The sequence below is a fragment of the Pteronotus mesoamericanus genome, unplaced genomic scaffold (genome assembly GCF_021234165.1).
Source record: "Pteronotus mesoamericanus isolate MK-2021 breed Mesoamerican mustached bat unplaced genomic scaffold, CSHL_Meso_final scaffold_54, whole genome shotgun sequence".
Classification (NCBI taxonomy): Eukaryota; Metazoa; Chordata; class Mammalia; order Chiroptera; family Mormoopidae; genus Pteronotus; species Pteronotus mesoamericanus.
In genome coordinates this window covers 21,365,375-21,392,240 of record NW_026555321.1, presented here as the reverse complement: position 1 = coordinate 21,392,240, position 26,866 = coordinate 21,365,375, and the positions used below count along the sequence as shown (strand labels likewise).

General features: G+C 36.6%; 1 protein-coding gene across 1 annotated transcript in view; it reads left to right on the top strand.

Moving 5' to 3' along the window:
• Positions 1-22,346, top strand: part of TOPBP1 (DNA topoisomerase II binding protein 1) — a 48,680-nt gene extending 26,334 nt beyond the window's left edge. Inside the window, exons 15-28 of the mRNA XM_054595219.1 lie at positions 4,686-4,859; positions 4,950-5,059; positions 8,967-9,090; positions 9,917-10,063; positions 10,181-10,283; positions 11,557-11,749; positions 13,476-13,696; positions 14,555-14,721; positions 14,970-15,081; positions 17,032-17,195; positions 17,950-18,087; positions 19,514-19,606; positions 19,780-19,941; positions 21,608-22,346. Coding sequence (XP_054451194.1) covers positions 4,686-4,859; positions 4,950-5,059; positions 8,967-9,090; positions 9,917-10,063; positions 10,181-10,283; positions 11,557-11,749; positions 13,476-13,696; positions 14,555-14,721; positions 14,970-15,081; positions 17,032-17,195; positions 17,950-18,087; positions 19,514-19,606; positions 19,780-19,941; positions 21,608-21,751 — 2,052 coding nt within the window. The 3' untranslated portion in view covers positions 21,752-22,346. The remainder of the gene's footprint in view (positions 1-4,685; positions 4,860-4,949; positions 5,060-8,966; positions 9,091-9,916; positions 10,064-10,180; positions 10,284-11,556; positions 11,750-13,475; positions 13,697-14,554; positions 14,722-14,969; positions 15,082-17,031; positions 17,196-17,949; positions 18,088-19,513; positions 19,607-19,779; positions 19,942-21,607) is intronic.
• Positions 22,347-26,866: the final 4,520 nt, after the last annotated feature.

The following is a 26,866-nucleotide window of genomic DNA, read 5'->3' as shown; positions in this document are numbered from 1 at the left end:
CATCACCTCTTAAAGTTTGTAGTGGTACATTTTCCAAGAGATGTTGGCAAGTAGATTCATGTTACTGAGTCCCTGTTTATACCTATGGTTGAGGCAACAGCTAGAGGTAAATATAGTGTGAAACCAGGACATCTGGGTTCAAGTTCTCTCTCTCATGAGCAGTATAACTCTAGGCAGATCATTTAACCTATGATATCTGACTATCAGTTTCTTCTTTTGTATGAAGAGAATAATATCACTTACTCTGAAACCTCAGATTTATCATAAGGATTGAATGAAATGGTGTGATAAAATAATTATATAAACTGAAATAATGCACAGTGGAGCAAAAGCAGGTTTACAGTAATGAGTACATGAAACACAGAGTTTATTCTTATATCAATAGTTCTTATTATTTTCCATACAAACAACTATAAACAACTTTTGCCCTACCCTGTATAATAAACATGTTGCTATTTATATTTCGGTTCTAGGAGTACAACCAATGTAGTGAAAGTGTCTTTATTATCACCTTGCTTATCAGTTATTTCCATTAAAATGATGAGTTAAGTCTGCATCTTTGCTTCTTCTCCTGGGCATTGGAGTATGGCTCCCTTTGTGGAAAAAAATCATTTGCAAATCAAGGGCTAATTTAACTTTATCAAATGGTTTACTTTTACTCCCCAAAGATGATTTTCTTCATTGTTCCTTTAGCAGCTTTTGGGTTTTAAATGTCTGTTCAAACCATCTTCTGATTTTTTTTAAATCCATAGACCTTTGCAACATTATTGTACCATATATTTATTTTGCTCATAGGGTATTAAGAAGCAAAACTTTAATAATAATGATAATTTTTACTAGTATGTTTTGGAGTAGACTTACAAAGTTTATAGATTGTTCATCTTCAGAAAGTAAATATAAATTAATACCTGGGACAGTATTCTCCAAGTTAATCATTGATCAAATCTCTTTTATTTATTTTTTCTTTTACTTATTTTTTTAAAATTACAGTTGACATTCAATATTTATGAGTTTCAGGTTGATCAGACCTCTCCTGAAGTAGCATTTTGTACTGTGATTATCACTGCTCCTTTTGTCTTAACCTGGAAACCACTGGTTTGGGGACTGCGAGAGCTAGCGCCAGGCCTCTGCCTGGACTCTTGCTGCCTTTTAAAGCAAATCAACCTCCTTGGGCTTCATTATACACCTGTGAAGTCATGGACTATATATAGATGGTCTCTAGGATCTTGGGATCTTTGAATAGTAAATGAAGTAATGTTAATAGGCAAAAAAATAGTTGAAATATTTGCAATCATTTAGATACCTTGCAGTGGAAAACCGGTGGTTCTGAAATAGTCTCTATGAAGGTGCAAAATACGTTTAAAGGTTTCGTTGTCTAGAGTCATAGTTTATTTAGCAGTGTTTTCTGTTCTTTTCTTTTTGGTCATAAATAAACTAGTACTTCAGCTTATGATCAGTGATTCTTCATATTGATGTAGTATGGTATGTTGATATTTTTATTTGAAAACAGAGAAGGGCAGGTGGAATAATCACAAAATTGTGCATATGTTAGTCCTCCCAATGAAGAAAACACCTCTTATTTAAACTTTATGTGTAATTGACATATCAGAAAAGTACAACAAATGTCCCACTAAATGAAGTATCAGTGTTAACAGTTGGGAAGCCACTTACGTGTCAGAAAGAGATCGTTGCTAATGCTGTACAACCTTCCTTACATCCCCTCTCCATATTGCTTCCTTTTTCTCTCCAGAGGCAACACTCCTCACCTTTAACTCTGTAGCTTTGTTATGCTTGTTTTTTACTTTTAAATGGGTGAAATCATAGTATTTATTCTTAAGTCTTTTTTGTTGTTGTTGTTCAACCTTCATTTGGAAGATTTGTCCATGTTGTTGCTTCTAACTGTAGTTCATTAATTTATTAATGTGTAATATTAAATATTTCATTCTTTGGATATACTGCAATTTACATATCCAGTCTACTGTTAATGGACAGTAAGTGGCTATTCGTTTTTTCCTCTTCCAAATAGTGCATTTATGAACATTCTTGTGCATGTCTATTTTCTTCTTTCTTCTTTTTTGCAATGGCGAAAGTATACTTATTTGCAGATCACTAAGAATGAGAATGGGAACTTGTACTTAAAGTTTAAAGTCCAAACTCCCCAATAACTGGCATCCAGGGCTTTTAAGGGCAAAAAACCCCCACAAAACCCATGAGTAAGGGGTTCAGGGTCACGGGCTGTGTCGATTGGTCATTTCTTATGCAAGTTTCAGCAATCATGGGTTTTATTTCAACTTTAGTACAGACTGACAAACTGTCAAAGTGGTTGTATCAGTTTATACTCCACCAATAGTGTATTGAGCATCCAGTGTTCCCCATCCTTGCCAACAAGATATTATAATTTTTTAAAAACTTTTTACTTGGAAATGATTTCTAACTTACACAGAGTTATAAAATAAAAATAGTACGAGCACTATTCATATGTCCTAGAGATTCTTAAGAGGCCGAGTAAGAAAGTATTTGAGGAAGGAATGGTTAACAGTCACATGCTGCTGAAAGATCAAGAAAGTGGAGAAGAGAAAATTGGTCACTGGATCTAGTATTCTGAAGGTCACTGGAGATCTTAACAGTAAGGGTTTTGATGACGTGGTGGAGGTGGAGGCCAGTGTGGATTCATAGGTGAATGCAAGAGGAATTGGAGTCAGTGAATGTAAACAGTGCATCTGAGAAATTCTACTGTAAAGGGTAACCAAAAATGGGGTGGGTGGGTATAGGACAAAATAGGGTGAAAAGAAGATTGTTTTGATTTTAAGATGACATAAATAAATGTATGCGAACGTGAGTGATCCAGTAGAGATCTAATTGATCATGAGAAGGGAGGGGACAATTGCTGATGCCACATCTTTGAGTTGTCCAAACCCCTGAGAGGGGTTTGGATCTAGTGCTTAAGTAGAGGAAAGTACTAGAAGGGAAGTAGTGTTCCTCTCACAGGTACTGAAAGCAGGTAGATGTGGTATGGAGCTTCTTGGGGTTTTTTGTATGCAAAGACTCCTTTTAAATGCTATGGAGAATTTTCTTTAAGCTTTACCTAATGGAAAGCCTTACCATGTTCTTGCAAAAAAGACTAAACATCACAAAGATTTATTATATTTAATAGATTCTATTAAAAATGCAAAAAGATATAGCATTAAAAATCTGAAAAGAATAACTGAAGGTAGGAACTAGTCCTACTAGTTATTAAAACAAAGTTGCAGTAATTGCCACATAAATTGTCAAATTGGTGCGCAAGATAAATCCCAGAGATGGGAGAATATATTATCCTTGTATAACAAGGAGGCAGACAACCAAGAAAACAGATGGGCTGAAACCTCATACCTTGCATCAGAATATGTATCAGAGAATCAGGTATTTGAATGCAAGAAATGAAGGCATAAAAATTCTAGAAAAGGCCATTAGAGAGTTTGTTTTTAAATAATTCACTGTGAGGAATGCCTTTCTAACTATAACATACACCCCAAAAGAAATAAAAATTCATAGAATTTGACAGCAATATAAAATTCTCCATATTTAAATATGCAGATTTTATAAATGTGCAGTAACAGTATTTAAAAAAATTCTCCATAGCAAAAATTTGATAAACTACAAATTGAAAACAAGTATGTGTGTGTGTGTGTGTGTGTGTGTAAAAACTAGTATCACAGTGGAGATATATATGTAAATTCATACAAATATCTTCATGCAAGTGAATATAAAAAAGATTAATAACCCAGTGGAAAAATGGACAAAGGATAGGAAGAGACAGCTATCACAAAAAATTAAATAGACATATTATACATGCATAAATCTGTTTGATCTCATTTAATAAAAGAGGATGGGAAATTAAAACATACAAATATATTTACTTAAACAATCAGGTTGGCAAAAAAGAAAAATCTGCTCACCCACTGTGCTGTCAGGCATATCGGGAAGCGTACACTTAAATGCTTTGCTCAGGAGCATGTCTGTGTTGGTATATACATTTTGCTTAAATGGTTCCTTTTATTCTTGCATGTGCAAAATGGTGTGTGTACAAGGTTAGTTGTTGCATTATTATATTGGCAAAAGATTGTTAATGAAAACAGTCATCGGTTGAGCACTGGTTAAATACATTCTGTGTACACGTGGGATACTGTGCAGATGGAAGGGGAATGAGCAAGCCCCCGAACAACAGTGACTTCGCCTGAGAGAACTGTGGGGGGCTTGGGAATAGGAACATATTGTTATTTCGTACTTTTGAAGTTTTTTTCATAATTCTCAGCTCAGCCCGACTTCTTAACCTTCCTTATAATTAGTTCATGTCTTGCTTATATCCGTCCTTGTTCACTTGTTTCCTTCTGTGTTTTTTGTCTGTTTTGTTTTGGATTGTTCTTTATTTAAACTACAATTTAAACTCTTAAGATTCAGGCAGATATGATAAAATAGACAGTATGAATTTTTCTCTTTGTAGTGTATAAATACAGATATTTCATTTTCTTGTTCTTTGGAGTAATACCAGAGGAGGTTACTGCTATAATCCAGTTGATTTTGAGGATTATCCTCCTTCACTCTTGAACTTTTTCTTTTCCTTTCTCTTCCTTTGTCTCGCCTTTTCTCCTCTTCCTCTCTACCCCTCTTTCTCCCTCTTTCATCCTCCCGCTCCGTACATACAGGATGCACTGGCAGCCTTGGAAACCCCAGGAGGACCTAGCCAGAAGAGGAGGAAGCTGAGTACACCGCTCTCAGAAGTCATCGTCAGAAACTTGCAGCTCGCTTTGGCAAACAGCTCTCGGGATGCTGTCGCTCTTTCTGCCAGCCCTCAACTGAAGGATGCTCAGTCACAGAAGGTAGTATTAGGCCTCTTACTAAAAGGAAGTTATAGATAAAACATTTCAAACAATAACGGTCAATCTGTTTCTTTTATTGTCCATGGACAGGAAGAAGCTCCAAAGCCACTTCACAAGGTAGTGGTATATGTTAGTAAAAAACTCAGTAAGAAGCAGAGTGAACTGAATGGGATCGCAGCCTCTCTGGGAGCAGATTACAGGTATTGAGCACATCTGTCTGTTTGGTGGTCATATGGCCTGAGCTTATAGGGAAACCCAAAGGTCTTATGAGCACCTACAAAGAAATATTTATTTTGCCTTTTAGTGTTTCATTTTTATTTACAAAATCTTTCCAACTTTTTTTGTGAATTTTTAAAAATCACAATTTTTTGTGATTTTTAATTTACCACATCCTTTAATAATATTCTCTGCCATATCAGTATATTCTTATATTCTTTTAGGGTGTCTGACAAATTTTTGTCAACCTATTCTGTGTCTCTTACTATTCTAAAAACTTGTGCATCTAGGTCTGAGGTTAAGCATATTTTCATCTTAGTGATTTTCAGAATAGAGCCCTTCAGTAAGTAGTACTAAATACTCCAGCAGTACTCCTGAATTAAAATAATCTTTTTTGAGGATGTTTTGATTTCTATCATTTTTACTACTTTGGAGACATAGTAGCAGATCTGCCTTAAACCTGAGAGCCAAGCTAAAGACAGGTCTCTAGCACATGTGAGAGAACTGAGAGACCCGTGCCTGGCCCAGCCAACCCCAAGCCAATTGAATCCTCCACTGTCCGCAGTGCTTTCTGAACACATGTGTTCAGCTAGTCATAGGTAGCATAATGATTGGCTTTACAAGTAACACAGTTTGGGGATTACGATTAGCTTCATCTTCCCCTTCAGTAAGTCCTATTTCAGTTAGCTTTCGATTCGATAAAAGAAATTCAACCAGGAGAATATAAAAATAAAATGTGTCTGTCATAGTTGTCAGCATCTTAGTGTTTAATGCATCTATTGTAGGATAGTGAAGTTTTCTTATAACTATTAGGATTACCTATTTAATATATATAATATCTATTATTATGTTATATAGTTACCTATTATATATATATATATATTAGCTATTACCAGTTGCTGAGTGCTTAGTGTGAGTATTATTATTTCATTCTCACTGTAGCCCTATAAGAGTATGTATATTTGTCAAAATTTGAGTGCTTCCTTGGATATTGTTTGGATGTGGACTTGGTTTGAAGTTTGTATTAAATCTGTTCCTGAAGTGAATTTCTCAGACTTGGTGAAAGTTAAGAGGGAAAAGCCCGTTACTGTGCAGAGGTTCCAGTAGTTACGTGTTCAAGTGCAGCTCTCCCAGGTGTCCCTTCCGTAAGCCAGGACCAGAGCGTCCTGAAGGGGCCACTCATACCGTCTCCCGCCTTCCAGCAGTTAAATAACCAGATCATCTCAGTACCTCCAATCCAGCATCCCCTTTTTGTTACAGGTATCTACCTAACATTCTCTAAGGTTACTTAAGATTTCATAAAGGTTACTTATGTACTTTAATAATTTGTTTTTAAATCCTCACCCAAGGAAAGAGAAAGAGAATCATCAGTTGGTTGCCTCCTGTATGCGCCCCAACCAGGGATCGAACCTGCAGCCTTGTGGTGTACAAGATGACGCTCCAACTAACTGAGCCTCCCGGTTAGGGCTACTTTTATGTGTATATATATAAATCTTTTTTTTTCCACTGAAAATGTTTATTTCAAGTGTTAATATTTTATATGCTTTTATAAGTTTAAAAAATACAAGTCAGTAGAAGGCACATAATAATAGAGTATGCTTAGTATGGAAATGCCTGTGCCTGAGGACACAAGAAGGGAGTATTCATTTGGATGTGTGTATATGTAAAATCCCCTCAGATGCTGCAGCCACTGCAAGGCTGAAACAGCTAAGGAGACTCGGATACCACAAGCAGCATCTCTCTCGGTAATAGGACTTGATAAAAAATATGACTTGATCAAGGTTTGTTCACAATTTGGCAAAGTTCCAAATTAAGTAAAGTACATTCTCGTCAGTTACTCAGTAGTTGTATGCCTGGTACACTAGTGTGTATTAAAAGAGAAAAAAATTGATGTGTTTGTATGTAAAACAGGTTCTAGACTCATTTAATTTCAGTTGACCCTTGAACAGGGCAGGAGTTAGGGGCACTAACCCCTGCCCTCCGCTGTCGCAGTCAAAAATCCCTGTATAACTTTTGACTCCCTGAAAATTTAACTATTAATAACCTACTGATGACTGGAAGCCTTATTGATAAGTCTATATATATATATTATGTTACATGTATTATATACTGTATTATACAAGAGAAAAATGTTATTGAGAAAATACATTTACAGTACTGTAGGTATGTATTGGAAAAATAGATATGTAAATGGATCCGTGCAGTTCAAACCAATGATGTTCAAGGGACAACTGTATATACAACTTTCTTTTTTTAACCTATGTGGATTTTTGTCAGGACATTAGAAAATCATGTAGGATATGGGATAACTGTATATATTCCCCAGAAGTTCTAGCACCCCTAGACTTACTTACTAAATGCTAGTGACAACGCCCCCAACATGCAAACACACATTTATTGTTACAACCAAAATTACCCTCACAAATTTCCAGAATAACTCCTAAAGTAAAGTAACCAACTGTGCTGAAAACACTGAGCTAGACCAAGGGGTAGGCTGGCTAGACATCTGATTTTGTAAGTAAAGTTTTGTTGGAACATAGCCATGCCTGTTTGTTTACCTACAAGGGTAGGCAAAAGTAGGTTTCCACTTGTCCATGTGGAAAAAGACAATAAATAAATAATACAAGAATAAACTGTTAGGCTTACTCACAACTCTAAACCTGCCCCACCCTGTATTTTCTGTGGCTGCTTTCATCCAAGGCAGAGGTTTAGTAGTTGTGAGATTGTTTGCCCTGCAAACCCTAAAATGTTTATCACCTGGCCTTTTAAAAACTAATTGCCAAACCCCCTGATCAAAACCATCTGTAATCATTGAGATTCTGTCCTTGAAAGACCTCTGAGGACTGAAACTCATAATTTATCCATTTTATTATAGTGGATAGAAAACCAAGATGATTTAGGCAACAGTATTCTTGTTTTTTGGAATTACCTTGATAATTCGTTTTACTTCACAGCAGAAAAGACAATTAACTAGAAAAATTAACAGCTAAATTAGGCAAGGTGTTTTTTACTATTATATTTAAGGATGTGTAGGCTATAGGAAATAGAGATGTTTATAATTTAGGAGGAAATATCTCTTCTTAATTTGTTTAATTTGGCTATTTAAAAAGTTTAGAGATATTTCTTATTTAGGAAGTAGGAAGTGTGGTAAATGTCCATAAAGAGAAACTTCTGTTTATTTTGGTGATTATGATTATATTTAGAAACACAATTTTTATTTCCCCTTTGGTTTGTACTTTATATTTTGCAGGATGGTATATTTTACATTTTTGAGATTATTTTCCTAGGTCAGGAGAATATTATATAGGAAGAATCAAGAGATCATAGCATAATAAAATAATTAAGAGTGTGAGTTTTGAAGTCAAACCTGGCCCTATCACTTATTCACTGAATATCCTTGAACATATTAACCGTGTCCTTCCTATTTCTTACCTGTAAAATGGATATAATAATGCCAGTGTTTCAGGATTGTTATGAGGAATGGATGGGGATAATGATGTGTAAAGTACATGGCCTGTTCTGGGCTGTAGAGCAAATGTACAATGAATAGTGACTGCCAACAACTAGAAGACATTGAATTCTTTGATTTGAAAATACCTTTATTATTACTATAAAGTTATATTCATTATAAGAAAGTTGAAATAATTCAGGAGAGTATAAAGGAGAAAATATTTTAAAGTATAGCCTTCCAAATATCTCTCTGCACATGTACTCCTAGAAATGTGTATAAAATTTGACCAAAAAAGTGGAAACTATCATTTAATATTATTGCTTACTCTAGTTCTTCAAGATTTTGTGAAGGTCAGAACATTCTATTCATAGAGAATAATGATCAAAAACTAATACAGATATTTCTGTTAGTTACTTAGTTTTTGTACTTGGTTGTTTCAGGTGGAGTTTTGATGAAACAGTGACTCATTTCATCTATCAAGGGCGACAAAATGACACAAATCGAGAGTATAAATCTGTAAAAGAAAGAGGAATACACATTGTTTCAGAGCACTGGCTTTTAGAAGTAAGCAACACTTTTTAACCTCCCTGTCTGTTAAATGAAAATGTATACAAACATCATTTCAAGGTATAAACCAATTTCATTGTACATAAAGAAGTTTGATAACCTTAGTTATTTAACAGTACACATCTCATTTCTTTGACATAAACTTAAGATCCTTATTCCTTAAATACTTAAGTCTTTAATGGGTACTCTCTCTGAGTCTCTTATTCTCTTGACTAGTTAGAAATGATGTGAAAGAAAATTTTATAATTGAGAGTTAATTAATGTATATATTTACTAGTACAATTTAGAACTGTCTTTCCTCTCCCCTTCCCCCGCCCCGTATTCCCTAGAATGTGGTTTATACCTTCGCAAATGCATAGAAATGGAATTAGATTTTATACTTTAGTGAACATGACAAGTGAGGACAGCCCTGGCTGGTGAGGCTCAGTTGGTTGGAGCATTATCCCTTACGCCAAAAGGCTGGGGGTTCGATTCCTGGTCAGGGCACAGTTATAGGAGGCAACCAGTCAATGTTTCTCTCTCACATTGATCTTTTCTCACTTTCTCCCTTCCTCCCTCTCTAGAATCAATAAACTTTTTTTTAAAGTGAGGACAATATTGAATGTAAACTACAATTGAAAAATAAAGATAAATTTTTTAAAAAGTGAAGACAGTTTGTCTTTTGTATAATGGAATTTTTTAGTGTCAACTAGTTTTCAAAACTTTAATTTTGCAAATTCTTATCATCTTATTATCTAATATATTGGTTATCCTTATCCAAGTTAACATCACTTATTCTCTAAGATTTTTGAGCACTGTTTTAAAGCACACCATTGTATTGCAGTGTGCCCAAGAGTATAAACACCTTCCTGAATCTCTGTATCCACATACTTATAACCCCAAAATGAGCTTGGATATCAGCGCAGTCCAAGATGACAGACCCCGTAATAGTCGACTGCGCTCAGCTGACGGGACAGCAAAGGATAATGAGGTAACTAATACGGATGGTACATTTTCCTCTCCATGAGCTGAGTGTATTATCATATATTCTTGTGAAACCTAATACAATGGCTTGGTTTGAGCAATTGAAATTTTTCTCCTTCAATAGACAGATCATTTGCCTTTAGAAGAAAATGATATAGATAATATGACCACCAGTAATAAAGAGGAAGCAACATCAAATGGAAATGGAAGAAATGACTCTAAAGGAGGTAAAATATTTTAAATTACAAAAAATTTTATTAACATGCGATTCTTTTGCATCAGATGGAAGAATAAGTTATTTTCTATGGTGCTGAATAGAAGTAAAGCATATATATATGAGAACTGATTGAGTTCATTCTGTGCCGATCATTAACTAATAGTTTGCAAAGCTTTAAGTGTAAAATTTGTGGAATTAGGTATTTTACTGAGTGTAATATAGCCCTCTTTTATTAAAGGTAGGTGGAATTGGTGATTTAAAATTTTTTTCTTTGGTTCAGTTTTTTTAGTGATATTCAGTAAGTTTTAATATACGTACAATGTATTTTAACATAGTCACATGGTTTTAAAAGGTACAGAAGGAGGTATGAAGAGTTTCTCTTACCTTCCAGTGGTACTAGTTTGTTGTGTAAACTTCCAGGGCTATTTTATGCATACATAATCATAAATGTGTATGTTCTCTCCTTGCCTACTTTTTAAAAAAATGCCTAAATAGTGGACTACTATATATGCTGTTTTATACTTTGATCTTGATCTTAACAGTTCAGTTTGTGGAATGTTTCATAGTGGTACATATGGAGCTACTTCAGTCTTTTTCTTTTTTTGGCAATGGTATAATATTCATTGAATGAATTGCCCACTATATTCAGCGAGTCCCTTCTTGATGGGCATCTAGGTTATTTCTAATTTCTTGCTATTATAAAGTGTGCTGCAATGAACAATCTTGTATCTATAGGTGTCCTCTTTATAATGGATTAATTATTTTCTATTTTCCATACCCATCCTGCCCTATCAGAGCTTTGCCCATGACTTCCCTATTTAGTTACTCCTACTCTGTTCATTTCAAAAATATTCATTTAACACCAATTTTAGTGTTAAGTCTGCAAGGAACCCAAAGATAAATCTACTATGGTGTGTGTTTTCAAGGACCAGAGGGGAAAATCACATGCATAAATGATTGTCGTACATAACATAAGAGTGGAAGCAGACAGGGAGCCCTGCAAAAGAGATTGCAGAAGACTTTGCAAGTCTTAGCAAAGTGTCTTCGAAGAGCTTCCTCATTCTCTTCTCTACAGCCATCGTGGTGAGGGCTTGCCTTTCTGTTCTGCAGTGTTCATGGTCTTAGTACATTACTGTAGCCTGTAAGTAGGTATTCCGTAAATGTCAGGTTAATGAATTTGTGTTCAACCAAATCTAGACAAAATAGTTAATGTGAATAAGATGTGATTTTATTATTAAAAAAGAGAAACTTACCTTGAGTGGTATATTTGTGTATGTTTCAAGCTCTGACACAGACCTTGGAGATGAGAGAGAACTTCCAAAAGCAGCTGCAGGAGATCATGTCGGCAACTTCACTAGTGAAACCCCAAGGGCAGAGGACTTCCCTTTCCAGAAATGGTTGTAACAGCACCTCCTCAACCCCCGACAGCGCTCGCTCCGCCCGCAGTGGACGCAGTAGAGTCCTAGAGGCCCTGAGGTATGTACCTGTCACGCATCACGTGGCAGAAAGGAGTGACCAGATCACCTGAGAGAAAGGTAGCTCCTTATGTAGGTATGTACTGCCTCAGTTCCATGAGTTAAGCCTAATTTTGCTTCTTTTTTTTTTTTTTAAATTAGTAAAGCAGAAGTTTAGAATATCAAGACCCTGAAAAGGTTATATTACTGGACCTTATTTAGCCCAAACTATATACAGGGTTGGCAAAAGTAGGTTTATAGTTGTATGTGAAACACAGTTTATTCTTTTATTATTATTTATCATCGGATTATTTTCCAAATGAACAACTGTGAGCCTACTTTTGCCCACCCCTGTAAATTATATTCAAATACTGCCTTCCTCGATTTTCTGTCTTCCCTCCCTTGTTCCAAGCAGTTCTGGAATTCTTAGTGGGGCTTTGGAAACAGACACAGAGGTTTTGTTCCTTACCAAGCAGTGCTTTACAGCGAGACATGATTCAAACAGTTATTTTTTACTGGAACTACACGCATTTTGTATCTATACATCTAGCTTCTAGGAAATGTGATTACAGATCTTAGTGTGATGTGACATTAAGTTCAGTATCATTACTTCATCTTCTTCCTGATAGAAAATTCTCTAATTATATGATTAGTATTATGGGACTTAATATCTTGAATTAATTAAGCTATGCATTTATCTTATGCTAACAGTATATTTCATGAGGCTAACTTTCATCTGAATACAGAGTAACAGTGGCTTTTTGTTAATATACTTCAGGTCATGTTTTATTTTAGAGAGCCTAATTCTTGGGCCAGGTTAGAGTAAATACTCTGAGAATAAAAGGCTATCTTCCTTCTTTTTGAGGCAAGTGACCTCTTTGAGGGTATGTGTATATCTATATAATTGAATTTTATGTATGTGACATGAATGTGTATTTGTGTGTGTGTGTGTGTGTATTGAAAGATTTGCTATATATCTTGAAAGAAAATAGTTGGAATTCTATATTCTCTTCAGGGGGTTTATTGCAATTACACTATAAAACATGTTTTACTTTAGTTCAGCATAAGGCTGGTCTATTTGAGACTTTAGGAGGTTTGGTTACGAAGAGCTAAAAGGTCCTTTTAAGGCAGTATTTACAGTACAATCCCATGTAATTATATTATTTCAAGTAATAAAAATACATCTACCAGTAAGCAAAGTAACCAGTTCCCTAAACCTTACCTTGGTTTCCTAAGCCTAAGTATGAAAAACTCCCGTGTTTAAATACAGCAGTCATTTGAAATTAAAAATTTTTGACAGTGAACTTTTCCCCCCTCTTTGAAGTTTTAAATATATGGACATTCAGTCAAAATATGTTTTATTTTTCTCACTAAAACAGATAAGATTCTGGGAGAAACTTTCTTTTTAAATTTTTACTTATTGATTGAGAAAGAGATCAATTTGTTGTTTCATTTATTGATGCATTCATTGGTTACTTCTTGTATGTGCCCTGACTGGGGCTCGACCCCGTAACTTTTGCATATCGGGACGACCCTCTACCCAGCTAAACTACCGTGTCAGGGCTAAGGGAGAAACATTTTAAAAAGAAAAAATTTCCTAAACTTTATATGATAGCTTTAAGCGATTACTATGTACTGGATGGGCATATAAATGGGAACCACAAATGTACTGTCTAACTTCAGGGACTTATGGATGCAGATTTTGTTACGGCTGTCTACCTATTAAAATTGTCACTTTTATTCCTTAGGCAGTCTCGTCAAACAGTACCTGATGTCAACACGGAGCCCTCCCAAAATGAACAGATCATTTGGGATGACCCTACAGCCAGAGAGGAGAGGGCGAGGCTCGCCAGCAATTTGCAGTGGCCTAGTTGCCCCACACAGCACTCTGAACCTCACGTTGACATTAAAAAATTGGAGGACTCTCCTTTCCAGGAACCTTTACGTGATTTAAAAATTCCTGAACATGGTAATGGGAAAGAAACCTATTTACTTCTTTGTATTAAGTACATGTTGACCTCTTGAAAATAAACAGATAAGCACATTGTGATTTTCCAAGTAGTATGTACAAATGAAAAACTTACTATAGATATTTCTGATTTTGGTTTAAACTTAAGAGTCAGGAAAATAATTATAAGTTGAGGTAATTAGGATTATCAGTAAATTGAAAAATATATTTTGATTTTTAAATTTGGAAATTCAGGATTGGGCATTATTTCCCAGGTATGATTTTCATCGTTATTCTTTCTCTCATTTTAGTCCTTTTTGCACTTGTTTTTTTCTCTTAATCATCTTATTTTCATTTAAGTCTTCTTCTGAATTCTACTCAGCACATCATCCACTCAGCACGAAGAACACTTGTTCTTCGGATTTTTATGAGTTTATTTCTGAGTTCCCCTACTGTTTTCTTCCTTGGGCTTTTCCTTGGGAATAAAATGTTTCCTGTCTCCCATCTTTGCTCGTGCCCCCAGCCTTCACATCAATACACTCTTTCTCTCACTAGGGACATAGATTTATCCCTGCTTCTGATTTTCTCCAAGTGCAGCCTGGCTTTTATTTTAGAAATTTTGGATACTTTTTTACTGGTGAGAGATTGGTATTTAAAGAAAAGGTTGGAAGAAGCCCACAGAAAATATACCATTTACCCTTTTAATGCCAATTAATTGCATTTATTTATAAGCTCTAGAAATTGGCCACTTCTTTTGCATGTTCTTTTTACATTCCAGAATTTAATTTCATCTTGGCTAAGGCATATGAGACTATTTCCCAGAATATGTTCTTGGTCATGTTTGGATAATATCACACTACAACATTTTATTGCCCTCAGCTGTCCATGATCCTGGGAACATGTGTGTGACTGAAGCTCCAAAACACCCAGTCTCTGAAGAACTGGAAACTCCAGTGAAGGACAGCCACCTGATTCCTACGCCTCAAGCCCCCAGCATTGCCTTCCCCCTAGCCAACCCGCCTGTGGCTCCACACCCTGGAGAAAAGGTTTGTTTATCCCTAGAATGGTGATCCGGCTTTTGAGTATTGCTGTTAGGCCGCATTCACAATCTGTTGGTATCAATGTCAAGGGCTCATCAACGGTTCATCAGCTGTTGAAAACTGCATTCCTTTGCATTGTATTATTTTCATATTTGATAATTCAGAAGACTAAATAAAATGTTTAGTAGAAGTACTATAGTACCTGATAACTTTTTTAATGGTATTTTTTCTAAAATAAAACTCTTCCATTTCAGATTATAACAATAGAGGAGACTCATGAAGACTTAAAAAAACAGTACATATTTCAGTTGTCATCTCTGAATCCTCAAGAACGTATCGATTATTGTCATCTGATTGAGAAACTAGGTATAAGTATTTTACTTGTCAAAAATGTCCCATACAGTAACCTTATTTAAAAGGCAAATATGGTTGATATTGGTATCATTTTTTAAGGTATAGAAATTGAGACCCCAAAAAATGGTTAATTTGTCTGAGACCATACATTGAGTCAGCATTAGAACTTTTATTTTTTAAAGCTCTAATAATCTAATTTAGTCCCTGGGTCATAGGATTTAAAGATTTGAATTGAAACCAATCATTATGGTTTAAGAATCTTTTGTGCTACTTTGAGCATGTATTTGTTCATTGAGGAAGCCTTGAACCAGATCAATTAAATTATAGACTTACAGTGTAAGTAAAACTACTTTTTTAATGAAGTTGAAGGTATGTAGCATTATTCTTATTGCACTGGTTGTCAGGCTCTCAGTTTGACATCACTCTCAGAAGCTGGCACCTTGTAGCCACATAATTAGTGCTGTCTGTCCTTTTAAGGATGTGGAGAGCCATGACATGCGTTTTTTAAAGCTTTGTGTTAGCTCTGGCTGGTATAGCTCAGTGGGTTGGGTGTTGTCCCACAGATCAAAAGGTCATCGTGGGTTCGATTCCAGTCAGGGCACATGCCTGGGTCCTGCCTGGGTTGTGGGCCAGGTCCCTGATTGGTTGCAAGTGAGAGGGAACCAACTGATGTTTTTCTCCTTCTCTTTCTCCCTTCCCCTCTCTCTAAAAATAAAAATCTTTTTTCAAAAAAAGATTTCTGTCAAATACTCTTATACACTTGAAAAACTGTGTTTCTTGGAAACTATTCAGGTAGAACATTTTGTTCCCCAGTCGCCTATTGAGTTAGATAGAATTATAAGTCAGGATTGCTAAACTTTACCCAGAGCCTACCAAAATGGAACACTCAAGTGTCTGTCTTCTACAGATGGTTCCATCTCTCCAAGCTCTGGGCAAGAGTAATGGCAATTGGCAGAAAGTTGTCTAGAAGAGGACACAGAACGGGGGCACATGAGCATAGATTGTGCTGGAATTGGGAGTCTGTGATTACAGGGTTTCTGATGTACAAAGCGGAGTGGCCCTTCACTTCATAAATGAAACAGCTGTGGTGAACTGATATACATAAGTCAATCTATTATGTTGTCTGGGTCACAGAATAAATTTGTCAAAGAGTTAGATATTGATATTAATACAGAATTTTTACATTATCGTTCTTTGTTACCTCAGTGATCCTGGGTGAATTACTCTACATGTGGCTCCACATGTAAATTGCAGATAATAGTAACTTCATAAAGTTGTGAGGATTAAATGATTTAGTAATCTTGAGTACTTTCAACAGTTCCTGGGCTATAGTAAGTGCTCAAAAAGTATTGCTCCTATTATTAGTCATCTTTAAAGCCATGAGTTCAAATGTTCTGTTTAAAATCTTAGAAAGTCATTGATGCATCTCCACCTAACCAGTCGTCAAACCCTAAAGTATAAATCAACACCATGCTTTGCATAAGCTTATATTTACTTTTGCCTTCTTTCTTTCCTCAAAGTCAGGCTTCATACATTTATATCTGAGAGGAGATTTCAGCTCTTGCCTGCTGCTTTATCTCTACTTAGTGTGCGTATTTTCTTCCCAAGCTTCTCTGTTGGTCAGATGACCTTATTTCCATTCACAAAAAGTTATTTTCTGCTTTTAATCTGTAGATGCCCCATTCTGGCTTCCATCTCTCTTGTTATCTGTATTCAGTACTTAACGTTGCTACGGTAGTTGAAACCTAAGAAATATAACAGCCAGCTGCAGTATGTGCCCCTTGTTTGTATTTTGTTTTTGTTTTTTCCTTTAACACCTTAATTGTAACAAACCCAAGGCAGGCAGGAAAATTTGAACAAGGATTTAGTATTGAAATAGCCAAGAATTTTTGTTTGTTATTTTAGATCTAATAATGGCACTGTGTCTGAATGAGAAAATTTCCCAATTTTTCTCTACTTCAGGTGGATTGGTAATAGAGAAGCAGTCCTTTGATCCCAACTGTACACACATTGTTGTGGGACATCCACTTCGAAATGAGAAGTATTTAGCCTCAGTGGCAGCCGGGAAGTGGGTGCTTCATCGCTCCTACCTTGAAGCATGCAGAGCTGCTGGGTGTTTCGTGCCGGTGTGTATGCAAATTAACATGAAGGGTCATTTTTCTCTAAAAGTGAACATCTTAATAACTGACTCAAGCACATACATAGACCATTTGTGTAATTGAAATTAACAAATATGGCCAATTAGAGTACACCAGTTTTGTAAGGTCCACATTAACAATTAAAGCAAAAAAAAAAAAAAATTAGGTATTAAGACCCAGATTTCTAGTGATGTCATTTTGATTTACTTTAATTTGAATTCTTAATAGAAATAACAGCAAATATTAAGATGGTCTCACTGTAAGTTTTTATCTTCACTGCTAGCTAATTAAATATTAAACTAATTATTTGACATTTTTTGATTCCTGACTGACCATCACAGTTATATCATGTAGTTTTTGAAGATTTTAAGCAAGAGATCTTGGGAATCTCTTCTATGGAGGTAATCAAGCTGTTAATACATATCCACTCTGAGACTGTCATGCTGTGAAGTTCTTACAGTGGGTGAAGCCCAGTAATCTAAACATTGCCCATTGTTGTGGTTACCTGTGTTTCTTAGAAATGTATCCAATATTTTTTTTGATTTCTACTTAAAAACCACATATACTTGGCTCTCATATAAAGCAAAATTAATCTACATTTCCTCCATGTGCATAAGTTGGTGCTTGCTTAATATTCTCTATATTTATAACAATTGAGTGTATAGGTTTTAACTCTTAATAGATCATGAACTCCTTGAGGACTGTTGTAGGAACTCAAAAGTTTGTTGGACTAATTCTCTAGGAAGAAGACTATGAATGGGGAAGTAGTTCCATACTTGATGTTTTGACTGGAATCAGTGTACAGCAACGACAACTAGCACTTGCAGCAATGAGATGGAGGAAAAAAATCCAGCAAACACAAGAATCGGGCGTTGTTGAGGTATTAAAATGTAATTATGTAGGTAGTATAAAGGTCATTTGATGTCATAACTACTTCAGATTTTAAGAGAATGTGCTTGACCAAATAAGAGTAATTCTATTTGTATTTTATCCCTTGATTATTATACTTAGTTTGGGTGTTCTAAATTGAGCTTAAAGTTAATTCTTAATTTTCTAATTGTGTTTGAAAGTAAGATATATATGAAATGTTGATTTTTTTAAAAATTTTAAATTATTTTTAGAAAGAGGGGAAGGGAAGGAGAAAGGGAGAGAAACGGTTGCCTCTAGCATGCACCCTGGCCAGGGACTGAACCAGTGACCTTTGCTTTGCAGGATAAGGCCCAGCCAAGCCACGCCAGTCAGGGAAATGTTAATAATTCTTTTAAAAATAGTTTATATGTTAAGTGCAACCCATAGTGTATCTCTTCCAAAGAATCCTTTGAGGATCTAGTTTCAGGGATTCTTAAATTGGTGTCCACAGACTCTCACAAAGAAGTTAAATGCAGGAAAGCTATACACTTTAGATGAGGGAAAAATACATACATATTTTTACTATTCTCTAATTAAAAGCCCACATTTCCTTTAATTTCAAGTATAGGCAACAAATCACAACACTATTAACAGTACCTGTGACTTTGCCCAAAGAGAAAAATAGATTTTTGCTTTGCATTATAATTGTAAGAATCTTGAAGTGTTTATGTTCACTACTTTAAAATTATAGTAGTTATTTGACTCACTGCTAATTTTCAAGCACATCTATTATATCACAATGTTATAATTTTATAATTTTCAATAAAATTGTTTCCTATGTAATCCTTTATATTTTATTTTGAACACTTAAAAAATGTTCATATGGTATAGAAATTACACAACAAAGCTATTAGAAAAATTTTTAGAGAACTGGTCTATAGGTTTTACCAAAAAGGTAAAGAAACCCCACATTCAGGAATCTTTGTTGTATTCTGAGTTCTCTCCTTCTCCGCTTCCTTATTAGCCTTGATTCCCTTTCTTTTAAGGTAATTCCCTTTTATATTTCAGTTTGTAAATATTTTTCGAGAGAAATATAAAGGAGGCTTCATCTATTCTAAGAAGCTGTGCTTTAGTCTCTATACCCTTGTTTAATTGTAAGAAAAAAATACTAGAAATCGCTCAAAGACACTTGACTTTTGTTTAATTTACCTAATCATTAAATTATTTTCCTTCATTCTTCAAGTATTTATGGATGACTTAACTGTGTGCCAGACGTGGCTGTGTGTTTCAAAGTATTCTGACCAGAGACAATTACCAATTACCACTGTGACAGAAGTAAAGATTACAAGATTATTCATTGACATGAAACCACATTTACAGATGATTGTTATCTGTATTGTTCTGTCATTTATCTTCCATACAATTTCACCCAAAAAATAATTTCTTTTTTTTTTTAGGGGGCATTTAGCGGGTGGAAGGTTATCTTAGATGTTGCTAATCAGTCCCGAGAAGCAGGATTCAAGCGTCTGCTTCAGTCTGGAGGAGCTAAGGTTTGTATTGAATTCAATTTACTGAGTTTTTTACATGAATTATTTTCTAACCAAGGTTGCTGTGATCAGGTTCTGATTTTCTGTACTTTGTGAAATAGTAATCCTTATTTACGGATTACACAGTGGAATTACTTTGGGACACTGATATACTACGATGCTTCTTGTTTTATTAGGTGCTACCTGGTCATTCTGTGCCTTTATTTAAAGAAGCCACACATCTCTTTTCTGATGGTAATAAACTGAAACCAGATGACTCAGGAGTTAATTTAGCAGAAGCTGCTGCCCAAAATGTTTACTGCTTGAAAACAGAATACATTGCTGATTATCTTACGCAGGTTTGTAAGATTCTGTCCTTCACTTGCTTCCTCATTACCAAAGACCTGCTTATGTGCATAGAAAAGTAACTGCACATCAAAGTCCTCAGCTTGTTATTAATACAGGGTTAGTCTCCTGTTACTCTGTTTAACACCTTTCAGTTTTATTGCGTTTTTTATAATAATGAAAACATATGTAAACATTTAGCTTGGAAGTTAAAGATGAGGTAGGTATAAAAATCTAGGTGCTTTTAAAACTGTCCTTTTAGATGTTGGAATATAAAGAAATCAAAAATAGATTCCAAGAGTTCAAGGAGAACCATTTATCCGAGGGTCCTCCTTTAGTTTTCTTGACCTTTTGCATTGATACACAGTAAACACCTGTGTTAGACACTAAGGTAAATCAAGATTTGTTTTGGAGGGCTCACTACACTCATAATATAGTGAGTGGCCCATGTTGTATGATTACATGTCATAACATGGCAAGGAAAAATCTTCCTGACACCAGATAGAGTGCCTAACATGCCAATCAGGAATAAGCAGAGTATGACACGTGGTCATTAATATCTTTACTATAAAAGGATTTTGAACAGAAATAAGGGGAAGCCAGAACTCAGCCTGCCTTGCAATTTTTGCTGCTTGTGTTTGGGAGTTGCTTTGGGTTTAAAGGAAAGAATGCCTAAAACATAAACGTGAAGCCTTTGTCATAAAGCCTGGGGCGTACTGAATCTCATCCCCTCCAAAACTCCTGATCGTTTCAGATACGTAGCTGCTGTCTAAGACAAAAACTGGTAATTATTAATTGCCTGTGTTGTGCTGGGCACAGTGTTTGTACATGCATTCTCGTTTCACTTTTTTTCTTACATATAAGAGTGTATAAAACATGTACTGGTTAAAGAATAGCAAAATGTCACCTAGGTACCCAGGTTAAGAAATAGAAGACTGCTACACCCCTAGGCATTTCCTGTGGCACCTCCCCAGTCCCGCCTTCCTCCTCGACCCCAGAAGTAACTGCTCTCTGGCCCCGGTTGGGTCCCTGCCTTCCCCAGGGTCACAGTGTGTGTCGGGTCCTAGATGGCTGGAGGGGTGCGCTGTGCTGTCCTGGCAGTCTGTTCTGTGTGTGGGAGTATGGTTCTGAGAAAAACGTAAGGGTTTAGGAGTTAAACAGAGAAGTATATGAATTTTGGCTTTGCCGCCTGGGTAGTTATGCAACATTGTGTTATTTAACCTTTTTATTTTTATTTGTAAACGGAGAATTAAAAAACCACCTCTCACATGTTTAATGTAAAAATCAAAACTTCAGGAAAAAGGTTTTTTCAAAAACTACCTAAGCATACTATGGTAACTATTAACTGTATTTTTCCATATTTTCTATATTCTTTATTTAATTCATATTTTACAGATAAAACCATTGTTAAGGTCTGAGCTAGCCCTGCTCTGCCTGAGCTCCATTTTCTGATAGAAGGTGAGGCTGTTGCACACAGGACCTGTCCACTGAGTGTGACAAGTGATAAATGGCATACCTTGAAAGACAAATGTTTCTTTTGCAGGACCTAGGAATGAATTTACATTTTCCTTTTAAAGTTTCTGTGGTCAAAAAGCAGAGTAAAAGAAGCCAGTCGCTGATCATTTAACAGTTTGAAATCTTAAAAAACGAATAATGTAGGGTTTTTTCCCTCTTTCATAGGAAACCCCTCCTCGAGTAGAAAATTACTGTCTACCAGAAGCTGTTTCATTTCTTCAGAATAACAAGGAGCCTGGGCCTGGATTATCACAAAAGAGAAAAGCTCCAGCAGAGAAAAATAATATCAAACGACCTAAAGTGCACTAATCATATCTACCCTTTAGTGACATTCAGTAAATGTTTTTAAATTAAAAGCCCCTTATTGTGATGGATTTGTGTAATAATGTAGAGACAAGTACATGAAGAATTTAGCTTCCGAGTGTAATGACGACCCTGCTTGAAGTTAGTTTTTAACACCTGAAATTTTAATCAGTGAAATATTAACTTCCTGAATGGAGAGTTACCTGAAACAACAAAGTACACCTCCTCGGCTAACTTGCTGTTAAACCACACTGAAGTCTGCAAGCGGCTTTTTATGTAATTATTCCCTTGTGAATATATGAGGCTATAGCTTAGTGCAAGTTTTATTAGCAAGGTGATGGATTTCGCCTTAAAATGTCTCCTTTCATTCATAATAAGGAAGTTGTCAATTGGGATTAATTCATGTTTTCCCTGATTTTTAACTTCTCACCAGTTTACCTCTTTTTAACAGGAGCCTGAGCACAAGGTTTAATGAAGAACTGAGGCTTTAAACTTAAAATGTATGTGTATATATGTATGTATATGTTTGTACAAATCTCCATGATGTTTGCTAAGTTTGGATGCCAAACTTGGAAAATAAAGACAATAAAGAATAAAAGTAGTGACTCAGATTAGTTTTAAGATAGGTAAGTTTAAAAAGAAAAGTATTCTGGTATTCATTCTCTTAAAGCAATAATAGAATTGTAAAACTGCTTAAAAAGCTAATTGCTCGTTATATTTCTGATGTTTGTTATTTATTTAGAATATTGTTCCTTTGGGTTAAAAAAAAAAAAAGAACCACCTTATTAGAACCGCAAAATTGCATTAGCTTTTTTTACCAGATACTGCATACATTACCAAAGGCTTCCAAATATTGCTACCTCATTTTGTTTAAAGGACAACCCAGAATCAGTTAGGACCCTAATTTGTTAAATTCCTGATTCTTCCTTTGAAAGGTATATGCAGACAGTGAAGGGTCTAAGTTCTTAACCTAGAGTGTTTTTCAGCCTCTTTCATCTCATGGTGCACATAAACTAATGACTAAAATTCTGCGGCACACAAATATTTTTTTTGCCACCGAACGCCCCCCAAAAAAACTTCTTTTGAATCATTCATTTATTATTATTATTTTTGACAATGGAAGGGAAAGGAGGTCCGTGTCCCTGACCAAATAGGTAATACATGTTTTAAAAATTCTTGCAGCACACCGGTTAAAAATCACTGAGCTAGACGCAGAAGGCCTGAAAGGAGCAGGGGTTCTCCTGGCTGCTCAAGAATTAGCCCCTTGCCCTGGCCCGGGCTCATGCAGGAGGCAACTGATCAATGTTTCTGCCTCCCTTCCTCTTTCTTGCTTTAAAATAATAATAATAATAATAATAATAATAATAATAATAATAAATATATATCCTCCAGTGTGGATTAAAGAGAATTGGCTCCTGAAAGCATTTAGGTTTGAGCTATATCACAGCTTAGGGCAGTTAGTCTCCGTCACAGCCAAATAGGTGTCGCGCTGTCCTGTACACTGTACTGCCCTCCCGAAACAATCACCCTCATGGGCCTGGTTTCCTCAGAGCCGTTACCTGTCAGCTGGCTCCTGTCACAGTGTGCAGTGCATGTCCCTAACTGCCACCAGTTAAAAATTCTTTCAAGTGGGCAATAGTCTTCAAAACTTCTTGATGAACACACTGTTGATAAATGTTATGACCCTTTTTCTTTTTATCAAAAATAAAATTACCTAATGTATCATTTCCTGCTAAAATTATGAACTATTTTCCCAGTTTGTCTTATCAACACAGCTGATAATTTTAAGACTCATGATTCTCAGCTTCTGACTTCTTCAGGATCTGTCCACACCCTCTATGAACCATTTCAGCTCTGCATTTGACTCAGTCTGGAAATACCCTAATGCCAGCAAGGTCTTCCTACATGCAAATCATCTCAAGTATAGATAGTTCTCTCATTAAAAAGGAAAAAACAAAACAAAACACTTCCCTTGATTATCCTAATTCCTAGTGTCTCCTTAGAATTGCAACAGTATTTTAATCTGTGATATATTAGCACCTTATATTCCTCCATGAATTTCCTTATGCTTTAGTCTGTCTTGCTTTCATTAATTCATTGAAGATGACTCCTTAGCCTGCAAGGTATGGCTGGGATTCAGGAGCAAACCACTCAGACCTCGTGCTCTCAAGAGCGAAAGAGGCAGAATCCTCAGGTTAGACACAGAACTCATGTATATGGTGTTATGGATGGAATTGTGTGTCTCCTCCCTCCCCCAACTCAGGTAGGAAGTCCTAACCCCCAATGCAACTGCATTAGGGGACAGCCTTTAAGGAAGTAAAAAACCACCCTGGCCAGTACCTTGATCTTAAGAGTTCTAGCCTCCAGAATTGAGACATTGCTATTGTTAAAGCCACCCAGCCTGTATTTTATGGCAGCCCAAGCAGGCTCATAGCCTGTTGTAGTGAAAAGGTCTTAACCTGGGGCCATAATACCTGGGCATGGACTTAGGCACAATTTTGTGTATGTGCATTTTCAGGATAGGGCTCAATTTTAGAATTCAGATCTGAGACCCCATTCTGCCTTCACCCAGAGGGGCTTTAATACCTAATGCTTTTTATCAAAGTTTGGCAAAAATTTCTGAAGTCCAGATACTTAACATTTTAAGCTTTGTTGGCCAGGACTTTATGGCATACTCTCTTCAACCCTTTAAAAATGTAAAATCCAGCCCTGTCCAGTGTGGCTCAGTTGGTTAGATCATCATCTGGTAAACCAAAAGGTCAGGAGTCCCATTCCTGGTCAGGGTACGTGCCTAGGTTGCGGGTTCAGTCCCCAGTCGGGGTATGTACGAGAGGCAACTGATGGATGTTTCTCTCTTGAATTGATGTTTCCCTTTCTCCCTCCTGTCCCCTCTAAAAACCAAGAATCGTGTCCTTGGGTGAGGATTAAATAAACAAAAAAATAAAATCCATTCTTAGCTCAAGGTCATAAAATACAGGCAGTGGTCAGGGTATTTATTCAAGAAAACCAAAACAGAAGCAAAAAGGCAGGCAGCTATATGTTCATTGCAGCACTATTTACAATAGCCAAGATATGGAAGCAGCAAGCGTGTGTACAATGGAATATGACTCAGCCACTAAAAAGAATGGTATCTTGCCATCTGTGACAACATGGGTGGGACTAGAGAGTATTGTGCTGAGTGAAATAAGTCAGACAAAGGAAGAAAAATGCCATGATTTCACTTAATATGTGGACTCAAGCAGAACAGAAACAGACTCATAACTAGAGAATTTTTTAAAAATTTATTTTAGAGGACAAGAGCGAGACATTAATTTGTTGCTCCACTTATTTATGCACTCATTGAGTGATTCTTGTATGTGCCCTGACTGGGGATCAAACCCGCAACCTTGGGACATTGGGTCAGTGCTGTAACCAACTAAGCTACCCAGCCAGGGCCAGAGAACAATTTGATAGTTGCTAGATGGGAGGGCCGTTGGGGAATGGGTGAAAAAGGTGAAGGGATTAAAAAGTACAAATTGGTCATTACAGAACAGTCACAGGAATGTAAAGGACAGCACAGGAAATACAGTTGATACTGCAATAACTATGTAAGCTATCAGATGGGTACTAGACTTACCTGGGTGATCACTTAGTACGCTATATGTCTAATCACTGGGTGGTACACCTGAAACTAACTGTAATTGAAAATAAAAAATTATTTAAAGTAAAAAAAATATGCAAGAAGGGCAGGATAGCCCCATTCAGATTCAGCTGTCTCCTTGGCACCTGGGCAGGAGCCTGGCCTGCCTTTACCCTCCCAGAGCCAGACCTCGTTCTTGGGTACAGGGCCCTGTTGTGACCTGAACAAACCGTGGCAGTGTTAAAAATCAGGAGCAGGGGTTGGTGTGGCTGTAAAATGGTACATGAGGGCCTCTTGTGATGGAACTGTTGCTAACTTACCTTTTTGTATAAACTTGAAGACACAATTGGCTTTATTAAATGACTTATGAATTGGGCAGCGTATCTCTAGCAAGCAGAGGGATCTCCTGTGCTGTCTGTGTCTGGACCTTGTGGATGTCAGTGTCCTGGTTGTAATGTGCTGTGTAGTTTTACACGATGTTATAGTTGGGGGAAACTGGGTAAAGGGTACACAGGGATCACTGTATTTCTGTAAAACTGTATGCTACTTTACAATTATCTCAATAAACTTAGTTTTTTTATAAGTTCAGCCCTGGCTGGGTGGCTCAACTGTTGGAGCATCATTCCAAACACCGAAAGGTTGCGGGTTCAGTCCCTGGTTGGGGAGCATTAAGAGGGGCAACCATGGATGTCTCTCACATTGATGTTTCTCTTTCTTGATCCCGCTCCCCTTTCCTCTCTCTTTAAAATCAAAAATATCCTCAAATGAAGATTTAAAAAAAAGTTCAGACATGCAGGACTGGAAACAAACTATGCTGTGGGCCATAGTTTGGATCCCCGCCCTGTAGCCCTAAAAACCCCTTTCAGTCCAGATCTGGCAGTAAGCCAGGCGCCCAGCTGTTCGTGTTCCCACCACCCTGAGCGGCAGGAGCCCTTTGGCAGAGCCCCCTCATGCCTAGTCCGCATTTGGGAATCTGCAATTAAACAGACCAAGTGTTTTAAATTTGTGAGGTACTTATGGGAAGAAACACCATGATATAGATACTTGTTTAGGCTTTTTCCAGGAATGGATGAATGTTAAATTTTTTTAAGCCATAGAAACTGATAAAGGAGAGAATCAAGCAACTGTCCTATCCGTATGAACTGCATTTCAGGATAACCTGACCGTTTGAGACAGGATAGTAAAAAGCTAGGAAAATTCCTTGGCAAGTGGACTAGGGAAACTGCAACGGACAGCTGAGCGCAATAGCTGGGCAACTCACAGCCACGCGCACATGGTCACCTCCCTGGGGAGAACACCTGGGCCTCAGATGTATTTCAGCTCTAGGCCCAGAGAAGCAGCAAAGCCAGGTGGGTGACACCAGGACCAACTGTAATGACTAAAGACCCCCTGTCACCAACCGGTGGAGACCAGGACCCTAAAAGCACACCTGGAGAACTAATGAATGTTTTACTGAAACTCCTCCCCTAAGATGCCTCGCTGCAGGGGAGAGCTACAGCCCT